The sequence below is a fragment of the Terrapene carolina genome, unplaced genomic scaffold, assembly GCF_002925995.2.
Source record: "Terrapene carolina triunguis isolate 2854851 unplaced genomic scaffold, T_m_triunguis-2.0 Scaffold113, whole genome shotgun sequence".
Taxonomy (NCBI): Eukaryota; Metazoa; Chordata; order Testudines; family Emydidae; genus Terrapene; species Terrapene triunguis.
Genome location: NW_020664464.1, coordinates 21,672,179 through 21,692,231, shown reverse-complemented (window position 1 = coordinate 21,692,231; position 20,053 = coordinate 21,672,179). Strand labels below are relative to the sequence as shown.

General features: G+C 38.1%; 1 protein-coding gene across 1 annotated transcript in view; it reads right to left on the bottom strand.

Moving 5' to 3' along the window:
• Positions 1–730: 730 nt before the first annotated feature.
• LRRC2 (leucine rich repeat containing 2) overlaps positions 731–20,053 on the bottom strand; it is a 69,987-nt gene continuing 50,664 nt past the window's right edge. Inside the window, exons 6-9 of the mRNA XM_024208978.3 lie at positions 8,347–8,492; positions 4,997–5,152; positions 3,450–3,586; positions 731–1,676 (exon numbers count right to left, since the gene is read on the bottom strand). Of these exons, the coding sequence (XP_024064746.1) occupies positions 1,627–1,676; positions 3,450–3,586; positions 4,997–5,152; positions 8,347–8,492 (489 nt within the window). The 3' untranslated portion in view covers positions 731–1,626. The remainder of the gene's footprint in view (positions 1,677–3,449; positions 3,587–4,996; positions 5,153–8,346; positions 8,493–20,053) is intronic.

Here is a 20,053-nt window from a genome sequence, read left to right as displayed (position 1 = left end):
AATATTATTTTAGTTACCTCTTTGAGGGTACGTCTGTACTACCCACCAGATCGGCGGATACAGTTCGATGTAACTGGGATCGATTTATCATGTCTCGTCTGGACACGATAAATCGATCCACGAATCGACGCCCGTACTCCACCTCGGCAGGAGGAGTAAGCGGTGTCGACGGGGGAGCCGTGGCAGTCAACTCGCCGCCGTGAGGACAGCCAGGTAAGTTGAACTAAGATACTTCAATTTCAGCTACGCAAATAGCGTAGCTGAAGTTGCGTATCTTAGTTCGAACCACCCCACTAGTGTAGCCCAGGCCTAAGTAGTATTTCTGATACTCCTCTTTGCTCACCATATAGTATTGGTGAACTTTAACCAGAAACTGGTCTTTATCTCACCGGCTATAGCAGAACTATCACTCTTCTGTAATATGTCATCCTCATGATGTTACTACTCTTTATTACATGTTTCTCCCACATTCACACTTACACAGTTTAGGATGATTTTAATTAAATGGCTTCAAGTTTCAATTAGTATTTTTAGATTTAAAGTTGATTTAATAAATGAAAATTGTTCATATGCAAAACTAAATCATTCTACAGTATGTACACTTACAGAATTATGTATAACAGATTACAAAATAAGCAAAACAAATATCATAACCAGCAAAATCATCATACTTATAGAACTAAGGCATTTGCATTACATAAAAAAAAAATTCATTGTTATACCAACAAAAATACTGTAATTCAGAACTATCAATATTAGTCAAACTGCTTGGTTTTTAAATATTTTCATGATGTTTTATTCATTCAAACTTCTTCCCAGAGATTATTTTTCTTTAAAGTCCTATTAAGCCATTGCCAAACTATTATTTAAAAATTGCTTACCACAAAAATTCCAGTCACCTGTGTACTAATATTTGTGATCATTTCAATGCTTGTAATATAATTGAAAAAAGCAACAGTATTTTAAACGACTCCATACTGAGTGTCTACTTGCTGGAATTTATTTAAGCTGAAAAACCAGAGAAGGACCTTTCTGAACAGCAGAAAGTAAAAACATCACCCGTAAACAATGTATTTAAATCTACCATTAAGAACTATTGCAAACAATTGAATTAGTCATTTGGTCTTTAAAATATAATAGATCACATGCATTTTCTAAAGCATTAACACTTCCACTGTTTGCACAGGAACAAATCTTTTTTCAGCTGAACCACAACAGAATATAAACCAGATACTGTTTAAGGCCCCTATCCTGCAAACACATATCTGCTTAACTTTACTACTGTAACCCCATTGATTGCAATAGTACTATTCACAGTCATGAAGTACAGCACATGTATAAGTGTTTGCACGATGAGGGCCTTAGCCGCGTATAATTTAGTGCTTGTTGCTGTTGACTTGAAAATAAATATGTTAATTTAAAAAGTGAAATTTCATCTGATGAAAACTATTTAGTCCTTGCAATTTTGTCTGTAGTTGTTGAAAGCAAGTATGGTAACAAATAAGAAATTCTGTGATCATTATTTAAGAGCTGCTTATGACTTTCCATGATATCAATGTTTTCCATTCACATAGACAAAAATTGAGTTTTTCTGGTATCCCTCAGTGTCTTAGAGATTTCTGATCTTCAGAGCTGGAGACTAAATGATACCTTTGTAGTATAGCAAGGCATAGTTTCTGTAAAAGGAGAAAAAATATACTATTTAAAATTTCAGCTTCTACTGGTCTGAGTTATGCAGAATGTCAATCTAGATTATCATAACTGGCCTTAAAATTGAAACTGTGCATCTGCAAAGGTGAATATATTTTGTGCCTGTCTGACTTCACAGGATTAGCACTTATGGGTAGAAACAATTTTTAAATATATATTTATTGATTTGCAGTTCACTTTTACCAAAAAAACCAACAAAACACCATAGTGTTTTATTAATAATAATAATAATTTATTTAAATTTGCACAAAAATAAATGAGTATATATCCAATGCCCCAGGCTCCCAGGACAATTTTTAAAGACTACATTCATTAAAAAAAAAATCTGTCAATTATCCCAGATCAAACCAAATAACCCAGGAACACCACAAATGAATGGACTTCCTCACATATGACATCCCCACCAGTCATGCAAATAGAACACCATCACTACACACTTGTTTTGTACACATCTTCAACACCTTTCAGGCCAAATTCTGATCTGACATTTTTTGTTTATTTTCCCTCCATGGTGGTACTACTAAGGGAGCAGAGGGGGTGACCCAGCTCTAGAGTATAATTCCAAGTTCAGTGTGGGCCTGTTCTCTAATCAGGGCCTCTTGGCATAATAATAACCATAATTAGGGCCCTACCAAATTCACGACCATGAAAAATGCGTCACAGACTGTGAAATCTGGTCTCCCCCCATGAAATCTCGTCTTTTGTGTGCTTTTAACCTATACTATACAGATTTCACAGGGGAGACCAGCGTTTCTCAAATTGGGGTTCCTGACCCAAAAGGGAGTTGCAGGGGGGGAATTACAAGGTTATTTTAGGGGGGTTATGGTATTCCCACCCTTACTTCTGCGCTGCTTTCAGATCTGGGTGGCAGGAGAACAGCAGCTGTTAGCCGGGCACCAGCTCTGAAGGCAGTGCAATACCGTACCATGCCACCCTTACTTCTGCGCTGCTATCTTCAGAGCTGGGCAGCCGAAGAGTGGAGGCCGCTGATTGAGGGCACATCTCTACAGGCAGCAGCGCAGAAGTAAGGGTGGCAATATCATACCATGCCATCCTTACTTCTGCGCTGCTGCTGGCGGTGGCTCTGCCTTCAGAGCTGAGCCTTCAGAGCTGAGCTCCCAGCCAGCAGCCACCCCTTTCCAGATGCCCAGCTCTGAAGGCAGCGCTGCTGCCAGCAGCAGCACAGAAGTAAATGTAGCAGTACCGCAACCCCTGCCCTACAATAACCTTGCGACCCCCACACAACTCCTTTATGAGTCAGGACCCCTACAATTACAACACAGTGAAATTTCAAATTTAAGTAGCTGAAATCATGAAATTTACGATTTTTAAAATCCTATCACCAAAATGGACCATGAATTTGGTAGGGCCCTAACCATAACGAATTTTGACCCCTCCACAAAGTTTGTATATGTTTGTTCAGATCCAGGGCTCGGATTCTGGCATCTCTCATCAAAACATAACTGAAAGCTCATCTTATTTTGAAAAAAAGACAAAGAACTTTCACCCTCCTCCAATAGCATATAGAACTTTTACAGCTTTTAAAATTGCTTGTTTCATGTGCTCTTACATACGATTGTGCTCTTACACTTGTCTTCACTTTTTTATAAAGATTCAGGATATTGTTGATCTCTCTGTATAACCCAAGCATATTATTTTGATGTGGCCAGGAAATCTTTATGAAATCTACATTTATATCAGAAATAATGGGAGATGTACTAAAAATTTAGTGCATATACCTCTTTCTTTTATGTCTGCAATGTAGGCTTTCATAAATTCTTTCTCAAATTGCTCTCGATCACGTTGACTTTCTACGATGTCTTCAGTATCGTGATACAAGAATGTTTCAAGAGGATTATCCTTAAGGCTTATAAATCTGTAGAAAAAGAAATATTAACATGAAAGGATAACTTCTTAACATGAACAGCCAAATGTAGTTTGCTATATGTCAAATATTGATTATATTAAAAATAAATCCCTCTTCTGAAATTACAAACAGTTTGAATTGATTAGCTCTATGAATTATATTTACTAACTTGTCTTGTTTGGGTGTATCCCACACACAGTCCATGCATGTGACCAACAGGCCTGTCAGTTTTATAAGCCAGTCAACATTACTTAAAAGTGGCAACTCGCAGGCAGAGGGGGAGTTGTGAAGAATCACTATGCTTAAGTAATTGAACAAAAGTGTTTTATGGTCTTTCTATTACGGAGCAAGTAAATATTTTAGGTAGCACTGTCTTTACACTCTGTTCTCCCTAATACAATTCAGTACGTCCATACTGCAATATTTTTTTCTGTAGGAACAGAGTTTTAGCATTTTGGGACATCTGTACATATCACACTTCACAACATCTGACCAGCTGTACCATAATTCTACAGCAACTCCTGATCAGAACAAAAAACTTCAACATAGACCCCATCCTATCCAGGTTTCACAGCATTCCAGGATTTAGGCAGAATTCCTTAGTTGATGATGCACACCCTTGGGAGTTACAGTTACTTCCCAACATCCATTACAACAGAGAAGTTCAATCTGCGTCCCCTTTTTGTCATGTTTGTAAATATACTAAACCAATACTTTGAAAATGAAAATCACATGGTTGCACAAACTGCTCAGTAATTCCATGCACAAAGTATGTGTACATCATTCTGAAAATTATGGGAACATCTCTTTAAAGCAACAAAAAGTAATTAATCAGTGAAATTTCAACTATCAAAAAGAAAAAATATCACTCCAATTAATCATATGGCATAGTAACACTACCAGGAACTGCTCTGTCATATTCAAATGACTTCAGGTCCTAAATCCTGAGTGTCAAATCAAGACATGGGATTATCATAGTTACAAATGGGAAAGACTTACGAGTCCATCAATCTGCATCTATAGGATATAGTCTCTCAGCCAAGAATATACACATTATTAAACTGACACAAACACTGAACGTTGAGAGGCAATAAAGTCTCAGTAAAAGTACAAAAGCACTCCTTGGTAGCAGGTGAAATATCAGGAACCCTGAGGTATACTTGTATAATTCACCACTGGACTTCAGTGATTTCATTGACCTTAAAGAGTGGTTCTCATGTAAATGAGGTCAGAATTTTGCCCCAGGTTTGGTGGAAGTTGCACAGGTAACAACATACCCAGCCCAGCAAGCATGAATGCAGAATCCAATAAAAGGAAAGGAAAAGAGAATTGTAAAACTGTTTTTGAGGACCATTACTGCACTGGGTCACTTACCTTTCTACTTTTGAGCATATTCATTTCTCCCTAACTATAACTTACTTTAAACCTGTGGGTGATTCACAAACATCTGTGGGTATCTCGACCAGATCATCACCACTAACCACCAGCAAGCTGAGTTTTGGCATATTGAGCAAAGCTCGTGGAAGATAAGTCAACTTGTTTTTCTGCAGGAGAAATGTCTGCAGTTCATCGAGCCTAAGGAAGCGTAACAGAGAAATGTGGCTTAAAAATACAATATATTTTAAAGATCTTTTATTATATATGTGTATCTATTCAAACACCAACTGTTAATTTCTTCCTCTGGGAAAGAAGTATGAAAATATTCACATGAACCATATGCTTTTCCTTATGCTGTTTTGTATTTTCACAGAACACTCCAATGACTTCAATGGGAAGTTTCATACATGGTTTGACAATATAGATGCTAATAATACACCCGTGAGAAGAACTAACAGTTGTGAAATCAGAAGCTAGAACAGCAGTGTGCACTTTCGTGGTACAGTGAAGGTGTGTGCACACGATGCCATGCCACACAACGTGATGCAAAGTTCTCATGTACCTCATTCTGTCAGAAAGTCATCAAAATATAGGTGGGAACAAAAATATATATGGGGACTACTTGTAAGAATCATGTGACCAGGATTTGGCCTTTATTTTGTTCCCCAAAATATAGGTGGGAACAAAATATATATGGGAACTCTTACAAGTACGACTGAAATCAATATAAAGGACCTAATCTTGTGGTTTAGGAAGTAGGCTTCTTTCATTTGTTTTGTGTCCCCTTATCCTTTCTTCACACAATAGTAATTTGGGGCTGAACATTTGGTCTTGAGAGTGAATGTGGGGGCCAGAACTATAAAACCTGAGGTACTATTGTTTTTCTCATTAACCCCGTATAGGTGCTGGTTCTACTTCTAGAATAGTGATGCAGCTGTATTGCATGAGAGACATTTCCTTTGAGTTCTAGAAGGTGCGGCAAGTGATGCTTCAGCACATTAGACAGTGTTGCCAACTCTCATGATTTGTATTGTGAACCTCATGATATTTGGTGTTTCTCTTATATAAAGAGTAAAAGTTTTTAGTCCTCATCCTTGCAGAGAAAAGACTGAAGCAAGAGCACTCTAAAATCTCAGAAACCAGAAGGTTAATAAAAAGAACCAAAAATGTACGTATTTAAATATACATTATTTTTAATCCAATCTTTTGATTTGGAGGGGCCTAGCTGAGAGTTTTAATATTTGGAGTTCGCAATGCTAGGTTATCAGCTGGATGAAACTTTGTAATGAGTTGGGTTAAAACCCCATTGATGTTGATAGGCGTGAACTCACCCTTCAGTTATCATAACTGTAAACATATGTCCCATCTGAGACCAAAGGTGTGTATGAACTCACTCAGGAGCTTATGGGCTGAGTATTGCTTTGGGTAGGGAGGGGTGTGTGACAAACAGATACTGAGGTCACAGGCAAGAACAGAGAGAAAGAAGCAAAGGAAATGAAGCACGAAAGCCAAGCAGTAGCACATGAGCCCAGTGTGACCCTGGAAAAAGCAAGAGAGAGAGTGAAACCAGATATTATAGGGATAACAGAAACATAGTGGAATAGTAGTCATGGCTAGATTATAGATACTGAAGGGTATTTGCTGTTCAGGAAAGAAAAAAGGGTAAAAATAGTAGAGTAGCATTGTATATTAATGATGAGGTATACTGTAAAGAAATTAGAAGTGATGGAATGGATAAAATGGAATCTATTTGGTTGAAAATCACTTTGGGGAAGAAAGCTAACTAATACTCCACTGGGATAGTGGATAGGGTATGCTACAGCCCCCCAGGATCTGATCTGGATATGGATAGAGACCTCTTTAATATTTTTAATGAAATAAATACTACTTGGAATTGTGTGATTATGGGAGACTTTAATTTCTTCGATATCCATTGGAGGACAAGTGCTACTAATAATGGTAGGGCCCAGATATTCCTGGATGTGATAGCTGACAGATTTCTTCCATCAAAGTCACCGAACCAACAACAGGTGATGCCATTTTATATTTAGTATTAGTAAGTACCAAGAACCTCACAGAAGAATTGGTTGTAGAGGACAATTTTGATTCAAGTGATCATGAGCTAATTCAGTTTAAACTAAATGGAAAGATAAAAATAGGTATGTAACTAGGATCCTTGGTTTCAAAAGGGCAAACTTAAAAAACTTATGGGAGGTATATAGGGAAGTGGACTGAACTGAAGAACAAAAGGATCTGAATGAGGAAGAGGCTTGTAATTCGTTTAAGTCAAAGTTGCATAAGCTATCTGGAGCCAGCATCCCAAGCAAGGGGGGGCAGGAAATTGTAGGGAAGGGTTGCAGACCGAACTAGATGAACAGGTTATTAAGAGAAAGCAGAAATCCTAAAAGGAATGGAAGATGGTATGGATCAACAAGGAATGCTACCTCTTGGAGGTCAGAAGATGTAGGGGGGAAAAGTGAGAACTGCCAAAAGCAAAGCAGAGTTGCACCTTGCAAAAGGAAATTAAAACCGATTAGACCCAAGGTTCTTTAGCCATATAAATAAAAAGAAAACAAAAAAAGAAAAAGTGGAACTGCTAAGCTCTGAGGATGGGGTGGAGATCAAAGATAATATAGGCAAGGCTCAACACCTACATGAATATTTTCCCTTAGCTTTTAATAAGGGTAATGAGGGGCTTTGGGGTACTGCTAGGGTGGCTAATGGAAATGGGGATATGGAAGTAGAAAATACCACATGGGAGGTGGAAGTCAAACTCAAACAGCTTACTGGCCAAATTGGGGAGCCAAATAACCTCCATCCAAGAATATTACAGGAACTGGGACATGAAATTTCAAGCCCAATAGCAAGGATTTGTAATGATTTTGTAGGGAGGAGGGTGGAAATTTAAAATTCATACAGATTAGTTTGCTTACCTACTGATGTTTACCAGGCTCTATAGCCACATTAAGCATGCTTTGGCTTGACCTTTCGCCCCACCTCATATTCCTTTCTGTGTAGCTGCACAGTTGCTGCCCCTTCAGTTGCAAGTTTGCTGCTTCTATCTCCACACAGAACATTATGTTGCTCAGAAATAAGACAGGAAGAGCAACTAGCTAACCACAAAACAGGGAAACTGACTACACACCATGTGGTCAACACACTAGAAAATTGAGGAAAATATATTTTGTTCTCCAATATCTTTCAGTAATGAAAATGGTAGGCTTGACTTGTAAAATACTAGATACATTTGCAGGTGGAAATGGAGTTTTCCAGTGATGGTGTCCCTTTCAAACAATAATTAGTAAATTAAAATTTGCTGGTTACTGTCATGTTACATTCTAAACAAATTTTCTAGTTCATGAGCCTATTTATGAAACTATGTAAGGAACTACCTGTCTATATCTTGTGGGAGATCTTTCAGTTTGTTGTTGCTAATATCCAGCCAGTGCAAACTTGACATCCGGAGTATACAAATTGGAATAGTGGGGAACTTGTTTGCTGACACATCCACAAATGTGACTTGTTTCAAGTTACTTAGCTGGAAAGAAACAATGCAGCATTTTAGGTACATTCTACAGAATATTTTATGAGCAATCATTAAACTCTTCAAATAAATATTATTGCTTCTCCAGATCACTTTGAGTACTGAGGATTGCATAATGTTTCTGATTTGTACTCGTCTTTATGCCACACACATCACAGCCATCATTGTTCAGGTAGCGGGATACCAGACATAACTCCCTCCAGAACTTTTCAACACCTCTAAATTCACCAGAGAGACCTCTAAAATGACATGAAGTATTATTTCCCCTTTTAAAAAGCCTGGAGTCTGGGAAAACAGCAACTGGGACAAAGTATTGACCCTGGTCTTTCCCCAAAATGGTACAGAAAACTAACAACCAGTAAATAAAACTGTTTTGATAACTAATAGACTTAGTTATTACACACTATATATATATACTAAAAAGTCATTTTTAAAAACATCATGGAGGTTTTATCAATATATCATCTATTTACTTTAAATAGACTTCTTTGACTATAAACTCATGTAATGCATTGAAAATGTTTAGCTAAAAGACCACTTGAGAATTGCAACTTTACCAGTTCACGTCAGCCTAGAATACGATCCAATATTTTGTTAACTAAAGCTGTTTAAAAATACATTTTCTGTGTCCCAAACTAAATATATATATAAAAAATGCACTAAATCCTTTTATTTGAAGACCTGCCAAGGAATTACATTTTTAAATAATAAACTGCTAGTGTATCCAAGGTTAACTACAAATGTAAAGTAGACCAGTTTAAGAATTAAATGTGTTAAATGAAGGGCTCTGTGTACTAAATCAATTCTTTATAGTAGGGCTATCAATTAATCGCAGTAAGTAAACTCACACAATTAACTCAAAAAAATTAATTGTGATTTAAAAAATTAATCGTGATTAATCTCAGTTTTAAATCACACTGTTAAACAATAGAATACCAATTGAAATTTATTAATGTTTTTGGATGTTTCTTTACATTTTCAATTATATTGATTTCGATTACAACACAGAATACAAAGTGTACAGTGCTCACTTTATAATATTTTTATTACAAATATTTGCACTGTAAAAATGATAAAAGAAATAGAATTTTTCAATTCACCTCATACAAATACTGTAGTGCAATCTCTTTGTTGTGAAAGTGCAACTTACAAATGTAGATTTTTTTGTTACATAACTGCACTCAAAAACAAAACAATGCAAAACTTTAGAGCCTACAAGTCCACTCAGTTCTACTTCTTGTTCAGCCAATCATTAAGACAAACAAGTTTGTTTACATTTACAGGAGATAATGTTGCCCACTTCTTATTTACAATGTCACCAGAAAGTGAGCAAAGGAGTTCGCATGGGACTTTTGTAGCCGGCATTGCAAGGTATTTACATGCCAGATAGACTAAACATTCGTATGCCCCTTCATGCTTCAGCCACCATTCCAGAGGACATGCTTCCATGCTGATGATGCTCATTAAAAAAATATTGCGTTAATTATATTTGTGACTGAACTCCTTGGGGGAGAATTGTACGTCTCCGGCTCTGTTTTACTCGCATTCTGCCATATATTTCATGTTATAGCAGTCTCGGATGATGATCCAGCACATGTTCATTTTAAAAACACTTTCGCTACAAATTTGACAAAACGCAAAGACGGTACCAATGTGAGATTTCTAAAGATAGCTACAGCACTCGACCCAAGGTTTAGGAATCTGAAGTGCCTTCCAAAATCTGAGAGGGGTGAGGTGTGGAGCATGCTTTCAGAAGTCTTAAAAGAGCAACACTCCGATGCAGAAACTACAGAACCCAAACCACCAAAAAAGAAAATCAACCTTCTGCTGGTGGCATCTGACTCAAATGATGAAAATGAACATGCGTCGGTCCGCACTGCTTTGGGTTGTTATCAAGCAGAACCAGTCATCAGCATGGACGCATGTCCTCTGAAATGGTGGTTGAAGCATGAAGGGACATATGAATCTTTAGCGCATCTGGCATGTAAACATCTTGTGACGCCAGCTAGAACAGTGCATAGGCGCCGACTCCGTGGGTGCTCCGGGGCTGGAGCACCCAAGGAAAAAAATTGGTGGGTGCTCAGCACCCATCGGCAGCTCCTCGTGCCCCTGCCCCCTTGCTTCAGCTCACCTCCGCCTCCTCCGTGAGCATGCCGCCACGTCCTGCTTCTCCCCCCCTCCCTCCCAGGGCTTTTGCCACAAAACAGCTGATTCGCGGGGCAGGGAGGGAAGGGGGAGGAAGGGGAACGCGGCGCGCTGGGGGAAGAGGTGGGGCCGGGGTGGGGATTTGGGGAAGGGATCCAATAGGGGCAGGGAGGGGGCGGAGTTAGGACAGGGACTTTGGGGATGGGGTTGGAATGGGGGCGGGGATGGGGTGGAGTCGGGGGGGCAGTGGCAGGGGGCGTGGGCAACAGTGCCATGCGAATGCCTGTTCTCACTTTCAGGTAACACTGTAAACAAGAAGCGGGCAGCATTATCTCCTGAAAATTTAAACAAATTTGTTTGTCTAAGCGATTGGCTGAACAAGGAATAGGACTGTGTGGACTTGTAGGCTCTAAAGTTTTATGTTGTTTTATTTTTGAATGCAGGTTTTTTTGTACATAATTCTACATTTGTAAGTTCAACTTTCATGATAAAGAGATTGCACTACAGTAATTGTATTAGGTGAATTGAAAAATACTATAGCTTGTGTTTTTTACAGTGAAAATATTTGTAATCAAAAATAAATATTAAATGAGCACTGTATACTTTATATTCTGTGTTGTAATTGAAATCAATATATTTGAAAATGTAGAAAACTTCCAAAAATATTTAAATTATATTGTATTCTATTATTGTTTAACAGTGCAATTAATCACAATTAGTTTTTTAATCGCTTGACAGCCCTAATTTACAGTACTAGTGTTCATGAAACTATGCAGACATCTTAAGTGACTGTCAAAGCAGATAACAAAAAAAGAAATATTTTAAGAGTGGAAATTAACTTCTAAGCAGGTATATGAGATGATAACCTACTCCAGTCCTGAAGTGAGATGTGCAGGACTTCACCTATACTTGAACTAAGGCATTTTAGAATGCAGGGGAAATTTTCTAAACAAACAGTATAAACAAGGGAAAGTATGATTTTTAAAATTATTTCATTTGTAATAATGCAGGGTGTTATTAGTGACATTGGTAAGGGAATTTTCTTTTTCAGGATGAGATCCTGGCTCTACTGAAGTGAATGGCAAAATTTTTATTAATTTAAATGGAGGCAGAATTTCACCCTTAATATTTAACTTCACACGGCTCCTTTACAATGTTCATATTCCCAGTGTGATGCTGTGTCAAAGCTCTAGCTTCCTTTCAGATACAACCTGATATTGCTGCCAGCTTTCCAAGAACAGGCTTTAGAACTTGAGGGAACCTATTCAAAGAGCTTTATTGAAGAATATTGGATTACATAGGATACTATTAAATTCAGCCTTCAGAATCAAGATAGAGGTGCAGAATCAAGATAGAGGCACAGAGGCTCTCAAAGTCAAGATACAAGTTAAAAGTCTGCCTGCTCCCACTTTAAAGCTGCTTTCAGGAAGCATCAAAGTGGAAACCCTTCACAAGTGAGTCAAAGCTTCCAGGAAAACATTTTAAAGAGTGATGTGTCTCATTTCCAAACCACGTCTCATTTCATTTTCCAAAAGCAAAATTGCCACGCACGCAGTTCAAATTTCTCTCAACTCAAAAAAATTAAATTGTTAAAAGTGTGTCTCTGGTTCTGACATAGAAAGCATAAATGGATCTGACACAGAGTCTAGCAAGGACAGGGTTAAAACAGAACCCCAAACAACCAGATGCCAATGCAAAGGTTGCAAACTCTCCTCAAGTAACAAGATCCCTGGTCTCTCACTTCCAACAGGACCTACCTGACATCACCCCTTTCACAAGCTGCCAAACACTTCAGTTTTCCCAGACAACTGCCACACTGCAACAGTTCTGTAATGTTAATACTACATTCCACGGCAAACAGAAATTTCTGCCCAGCATAAATCAGAAAACATATAAAAACAAAGTGTTTTACTGAATTACATGTTAAAAGGAACATCAATACTGCATGACTGCATGTTATAAGAATAGCTATTTTTCCATTTATTATATGCTATTGACAAATGATCTTTTTAATATTTAATTTTGTATTTCTTCAGAGTTTATAATCCCACAAAAATGAATTTGCCACAGAAATATGATTGTCTTGATACAACACTTTGGTTTGGCATGCCTCACAATATATGGGGCTCTAATTATATTGTGTAGGCGACAAGCCCTCATTGCTCTTTCTTTTAGGGAAATAGTTAACAAAATCTATCTGGTTTCTACACCGTGTTCCAGCAAAATGGAGTTTTGATTTAATCTGTCACTGAAATGCTACCAACAAACCCCTGGGGAATATGACACACTGGAAATTATGGCAGCTACATATTATATTTACTAAAGAAAATCCTATATATATTTATTTCCTTTTGAAAGACTAATGGATTTTTGCACCTCCTATAACATTTCATTTATAAACAAGCCTGCCAACCTTATCATTTTTACTTAAGCGGTTTATTTTTGCTATTTAACTTGGTTATCTGACTTTGAATCAGTCAGAATATAGGCTTTATGCAAGCTCCATTTATTTGACAGTCTAACTACCTGGCCACAGTTATTGAGGTCCTTTCTGTTAATCATAATTGTCATCTTTATTTGACAAACTACCCATATTGCTTCTTATCTTAATAATTTTGCTTTTAAAGAAAATAGTTGTTGCAGCATTCCAGAGCTCCACTGCTTTTCTTTTCTCTGACAGTTAAAGTTTCAGTTGAGAGAAAAGGACACTATGTCCCTGAGTTGAATGAGTTGTTTGATTAATGGGTGTGTTTTTATTTCTGCTTTATTTTTGTCATTGAAAGGGATTTACTGATAAGGTCTGTTGCTTGTGGTTTTAGTATGAGCTGCCCATTGCAAGGCATCAGCAAATGCAAAGATCTGAAATTACAACACTAAATTAGATACAAATATTGTGTGGCAGAAACAATCTGACTAAAACCAACATAAGCCAGGAAATACAGAGAATTAGCACAGCTACGCTCAACTGCTTTCAGTTCTGTCCAAACAATTGGTGACCTAACACACGAGGAGCCCAATTTTGCAAGAAAATCCTGGCCCCATTGAAGTCAACATGAGTTTGGCATCATTGATTTTAATGAGGCCAGGATGTCACCCAACCTCTCCTGCCAGGTTTGGATGTCACTCAACACCTTGCAGGAGGCACTCAGTAACTTCCAGGACTGGGACACATCTGTGCTGCAATACGGATGACAAGAGAACTACTCAGGTCAATTCTTTAGCTTTAACTCTTAGCTAACTAGCTCTTGTCAATTTAAACCACACCCTTAACATTTCTTTCGTATGTATTTTTAAAAAATAATTATTATTATTACCATCAAGGTTTTTTGCAGAAGAGTACAGCAGTTAGCAGGGAGTTGGTAACAAGAAGTATACCCTATTCTCCACCAGAGACAGGATGCTAGATGAAACTGCGGCAAAACCATTCCTAGGGTTAGAGCCTGTGATTTCATCAACCCAGGATCTTGACAGTAACATAAAGAAACTCACCCCAAAGTCTTAACATGGGGCAGGTTCCTAACTAGACGACAGAATTCTGGTAATTGAAGAATGTTAAATTGGTCCCAAAAGAAGATTTTCAGAGGCATTGGACACCCTTATCTTGTACCACTGGAGTCAGTCAGAGCAGCGCCTCTGAAAATCAGGCCACATTTATTTTGATGCCTAATTCTGGATTTAGGAGTTTAACTTTAGGCACCCAAGTTTTAAAATGTTGGCCCTATTTCCTTTCACCCTTTTATCTTTAAAAAATTACATATACTTAAAGAAAACAGTGATGAAGTAAAATGTCTCGTGTGATTTGAGAAGCAAGCAAAAATGCCAACTATTTCAAAGAATGAGTAAACTGGCTGCATATAAAATACTAATTATTATTGTAACATTGGGAAATGACCTACAGTAGACTGTAAAAGTGGCATCAGGACCACGTTGGGGGTGAGAAGAAAAACAACCATGTACTCATTGTTGTTGTTATTTATTTGTATAGCTGTAGCTCCTGGAGAACCCAGCCACACTGTGCTAGGTACTGTGCGCACACTGTATAATAAAATGATGGTCTCTGCTCCAGCGTTAGTTCTGTAGCTCTAGCAGGACCAATCCTTCTCCCGTTGAGTATGTCTGCAGTGCAATCAGTGGTGTGACAACAGCATGTATAGACATACCCGAACTAGCTTTGATCTGACTAGCTTGAACAACAATAGCAGTGAAGTTGCAGCAGCATAGGTGGCAGCACAGACTAGCCCTCAAGCACTCACCGTCCCACGCAGGCTTGCACTGCTATTGCTACACAAGCTAGCTAGATCAGAGTTAGCACAGGTATGTCTACAGGTGCTGTAGTCATACCTCTGATCACAATGTAGACAAAATCAACAGCAAAACTACCACTGACACTAAAGGCAGCAGGATTACTAGACTATGCAAGCAAAGAGCCATGATGTGTGGAAGTGTTTTAACTGGTTAAAATTACCAAATTTTTCCTTTATTCCATTGACTCCTGTACTTTTGTTTCATCCCTTGATCAACATACATGATTGAAGAACTGCATGGTAATAACAAAAGCTCTATACTGCATAAAGACCTGATCCAGCAAGAAAAGCACACACTTACATTTAAGCATGTAAATCCATTTCAGTCAATGGGACTACAAAGGTGCTTAAAATTAAGCATGTGCTTAAGTGCTTTGCTGGATTGGGGCCATATAAACGGCAAATATCCCAAAGGGTTACTTCCTGTTGATTAGAGTTAAAATTATAAATCTTCATACTGCTAGTACTCCAACCACATGTAATCCACATATCAATGCAATTTGCCAATACAAAATAGCTCTGTTTTCTAGATCTCCAAATCAGATAGCATAGGAACATGAGGGGGTGAAAATCTAGCCCCACTGAAGTCAATAGCAAAACTCTCACTTACTTACCTGGACCTAGAAAGTCACACCAAGGGCTTACTTTTCATATTCTTTAATTAAAAACACTAGTTAGAAGAACCCTGTCAATAGTATTGCATATTATTTGACCTCTCAGTAATGTTCTGATGGTAAATATCTTTTGATTTTCAAAGATCTCTTTTAAAACATATTCTGCTCCATCACCAATAAATGAAAAAAAATGTATGTCTACTTTTATAACAGAACAGGTACAAATATACCATTTTGTTATGCTCCCTCTACACACTGCAGCAGCAATTAATGGAGAAATACTATTAGAGTGACACAGACGTAATGATATAAACACACAAACAAAAACATTTTGGCATGACCAGGCACTATATCTACTAAAGTTGTCATTTTGTTTGTTAAAAATGGTCATATTCGTTTTAGATCTTACAGAAACACACAGTAAATCAATCAATATTTGCCAAAGGGAGAATGAAAAAAAAAATCAGTAGAGAAGTAAATTTTATTTTCAAGCAGCTAGAAAGAGTATTATAAACCAAGAAGATGACAAATGCATTAAGAACTGTAAAGCACTGGTTGACAGTTTTCTTTTAGGTTGGTAAACTAGTAACGACTCACTTTAGAAGATATACAGAGGACATTTAAAGAGACAGTATCAGTACAATAGAATGTTGTCATAGGATAATATTGGCGAATGCTAAAAAAAAATCAAGAAAAGATGAGATATAAATGTTAAGGCAAAGCTGAAAGGCACTGATCCTGTGCCTCAGTACTGTTACAGTTGCTGACTGATATACAGTAGATATATTTGGTCTGATGGATATTGGTGCGGTGCAGTGACAATGGCTGACTGTACCACTATGGAATTGTTGATTCTGATTAACTAAGAAACCAGGCTTTTGGGGTGCTTCAACCAGTCAGAGTTCAGCTGTTCTATAAAAGTAAAGGTCTTTGTTTTAAAGAATAAATTGTTTTTAGTAATGAACCATAGTTTAAAACAAAACTTGTAGAGGTTAAATTCAGGAACAGTCCCCCTATTTTTAGGAGCTGAGAATAGAGGAATAAAAATGGTCTTGTAGTTACAGAACAGGACTAGAAGTTAAAAGCTTTGGGTTCCATTCCTAAGTGTCAGACTTCCTGTGTCATACTGAGAATCAATCACGCTCGGCCTCAGTATTCTTATCTGTAGAAATGGTAGTGATAATACTTTCTCTATACCTCACCATGGCTTTGTCAACCTTAGTTCACTAGCCTTTGGGAGGTCCTTATCTACTATGTTGATGAGCACCACAGACATGTCTATAAATAATAATTAGGAAAGCAGGCAAAAGTACTCCCGCTCAGTCTTTGGTGGAAAAGCCTCCACAATTAGGCTTGGGCTTGCTGCTTCCTAAGCTAACACTTTCATAGCCAAAATCCCAAGATTCAATGGAGTCACACCAGGGATAACCCTGTCCCATTCTTTAACAGATCAGGTGTAAAACTCAGCTGAATATTTGGGATATTTGCCTGTCCACATCAGTGGATGACCTTTTCAGTGCTGCCTGAAAGTCTATTATCAAATATGGCTCATTTTCTTAATATAGGTAGATCCACAGAATCTGCCTTTGGGTATGACACATTTCATGAGCCTACAGCTGGGCACAATTTCAACAATTCACCTGGCAATTCAAAGTCTTGTCCCCTGCCAGGATTTCAGCAGTCTCCCTCCTTCACCCACGCAGAGTGCTCTCAGATTTGCACTTCCATTCCAGAGGTTTTCTTTTAAAACTTTTTATGCACAGATCCAATTATAGCTAGAATGGCCTTAGATGGAGTAACTACTTTTACTGTGCTTTAATTAATTACCACCACCAGGCTAGCGTGGAATGTTTTCATCTCATCTATCCTGTTTATTATCCTGCATTATTCTTTTTCTCTCCACATAATTCTCAATATTTGTAACATGTAACAGGTTTCTTTATGTCCTGCCCCTGTATGCATGCACAAAAACTCTATAAAGCATGTACCTCTAGGGGATTCAGAAAGAGGAGATGGAACTATGGCTCCACCCCTCTCTGCCCTGGCCTGGGGAACTAGCTGGCTGAAGAAGAGTGTGCACACTGCCCCCTCTCGACAGGTGGCACAGTGGTCATGAGGAGACACCCATAAGGCTGCCTAACAAGGACCTTCTTGTACACAAGGGAGCCGGCTCTCAGCACAAAGCCTCCAGCAGCTCCCACTGGATCACTCCCACTCTGCATCACCCTAACTTGGGGCTGTATCTTTAAAACACAAACATCCCACAGAATACATTGTATTATTAGAATTACGTATTCATTTGTTACAAATGTCTGCTGATGGAAATACAATTGATGTAGATGCTAGAACATTTACTTCTTTAGATTAGTGATAAATAAATAATAAATAAAATAAAATAATAATAAATTATCTGGCTCGATATTTAGCCAGCTGGCTCAGCCCTGAACAAGCAATCTGTATATGACAGGAGGAGCAGTGAATCAAACAGAATTACATACAGTTGTATAAATATTCCTATGTAAAACCAATGAGTGAGGTCCTCACCCCTCACTTGCTCTTTTACCCCAATTAAAGGTCTGGAGCAGTATAAAGGGGTCCTAAAAAAAAACAAAACAGTTCCAGCTGAGAGTGGTTTCCTCCAGCACAGACACTGCAGAGACAACCAGAAGGCTGCCTTCTAAGGACCCCCTCATAAGCCCTGGTGTAGGGGGCATGCCAAGGGTGGGAGAGGCACCTTGAGGTGGAGTCACAGCACACAGTGCTGCAGAAATTCCAAGCAGTGCTGCCACCCATCGGGCAGTCCAGAGAGGCAGCTATAACTTGGATAGGCTCCTAGTGCTGTCTAAGATATGTTAGGAGCTTCTCCAACCCCCAGATGAGCAGGGCTCAAAGCTACCTTAGCCACGCCTCCCCGGGGCTGCTAGTTTTGTACTGTGTCCATATGCACCTTCCAAAAAAGTCTATTTCTCTACCCATGTTCTCTGACTCTTAGGAACCTTTTTCTAATGTGTTGCCTAAACTTTTCTTTGCTTAGCTCTGTGCAATTGCTGATGATGTGTATTCCCATAAGCTTTAATCTGTATTAGCCAATTGAATAGTTCTGCATGGTTGTGTATAATCTGTATACTGTCACAGAATATTTTCTGTGCAGATAGCATTTCAATAATACCTATAGTATAGCATGAATATATCAGAACATGGGGCTGGGAAAGGAAACTGTGGATAATGAACAATTATTTAAGTGAACAAAATTAATAATGATTAATGGTACATATCTGAAATATTTGAGTTTTCATGATGGTATATGAAATTCAGTGCTGACAAATATAAACTGGAAGAAATAATGTCAATTACTAACATGCACATTGCTGATTACTAAATTAACTGGAACCCAGGAGGGATGGAAAGATAATTATTTAGGTGAATGAAAACTTCTGTTCAATGTACACTGGAGGCCAAAGAAAATACTACTTTAATACATAAGGAGTGGGATATATTAGAACAGTGAAATTATTATAGTGTCACTATATATATCAATAGTACACCTTGACCTGCAATACTATGTTGATGTCTGGTCACTCTGTCGCCAAGAAAGATACAGAAAAAATAGAAGGGGTCCAGAGATGAACAACAAAAACTATCAGAGGAATGGAAAGAAATTTTCTCTATCATCTTTACTAAATATTTGCATTGCAGTAATACCCAAAGAGCTCAATCAAGCTGAAGAAAAATTGAAAAGACGATAACACTTTAGTTGAAAGAGCTGATGAATAAAAAAGAAATTTTCAGAACAATGAACAATAGAGAAATGGTAAATCAGCTGCTCCTCTATATATTCCCTTATAATTACAAGAACAAGAAGGATTCCAATTAATCCGAAAAGCAATAAATTTAAACTGATAAAAGGAAATAGTTTTCTTTACATAATTAACCTATGGAACTCGCTGCTATAGAATCATAGGACTGGAAGGGACCTCAAGAGCTCATCTAGTCCAGTCCCCTGCACTCATGTCAGGACTAAGTATTATCTAGACCATCCCTGACAGCTGTTTGTGTAACCTGCTCTTAAAAATCTCTGATGATGGAGATTCCACAACCTCCCTAGGCAATTTATTCCAGTGCTTAACCACCCTGACAGTTAGGAAGTTTTTCCTGATGTCCAATCTAAACCTCCCTTGCTGCCCATTTAAGTCCATGACTTCTTGTCCTATCCTCAGTGGTTAAGAAGAACAATTTTTCTCCCCCCTCTTTGTAACAACCTTTTATGTACTTGAAAACTGTTATCATGTCCCCTCTCAGGCTTCTCTTTTCCAGACTAAACAAACCCAGTTTTTTCAATCTTCCCTCATAGATCATGTTTTCTAGACCTTTAATCATTTTTGTTGCTCTTCTCTCGACTTTCTCCAATTTGTCCACATCTTTCTTGAAATGTGGTGCTGAGAACTGGACACAGTACTCCAGTTGAGGCCTAATCAGCGTGGAGTAGAGCGGA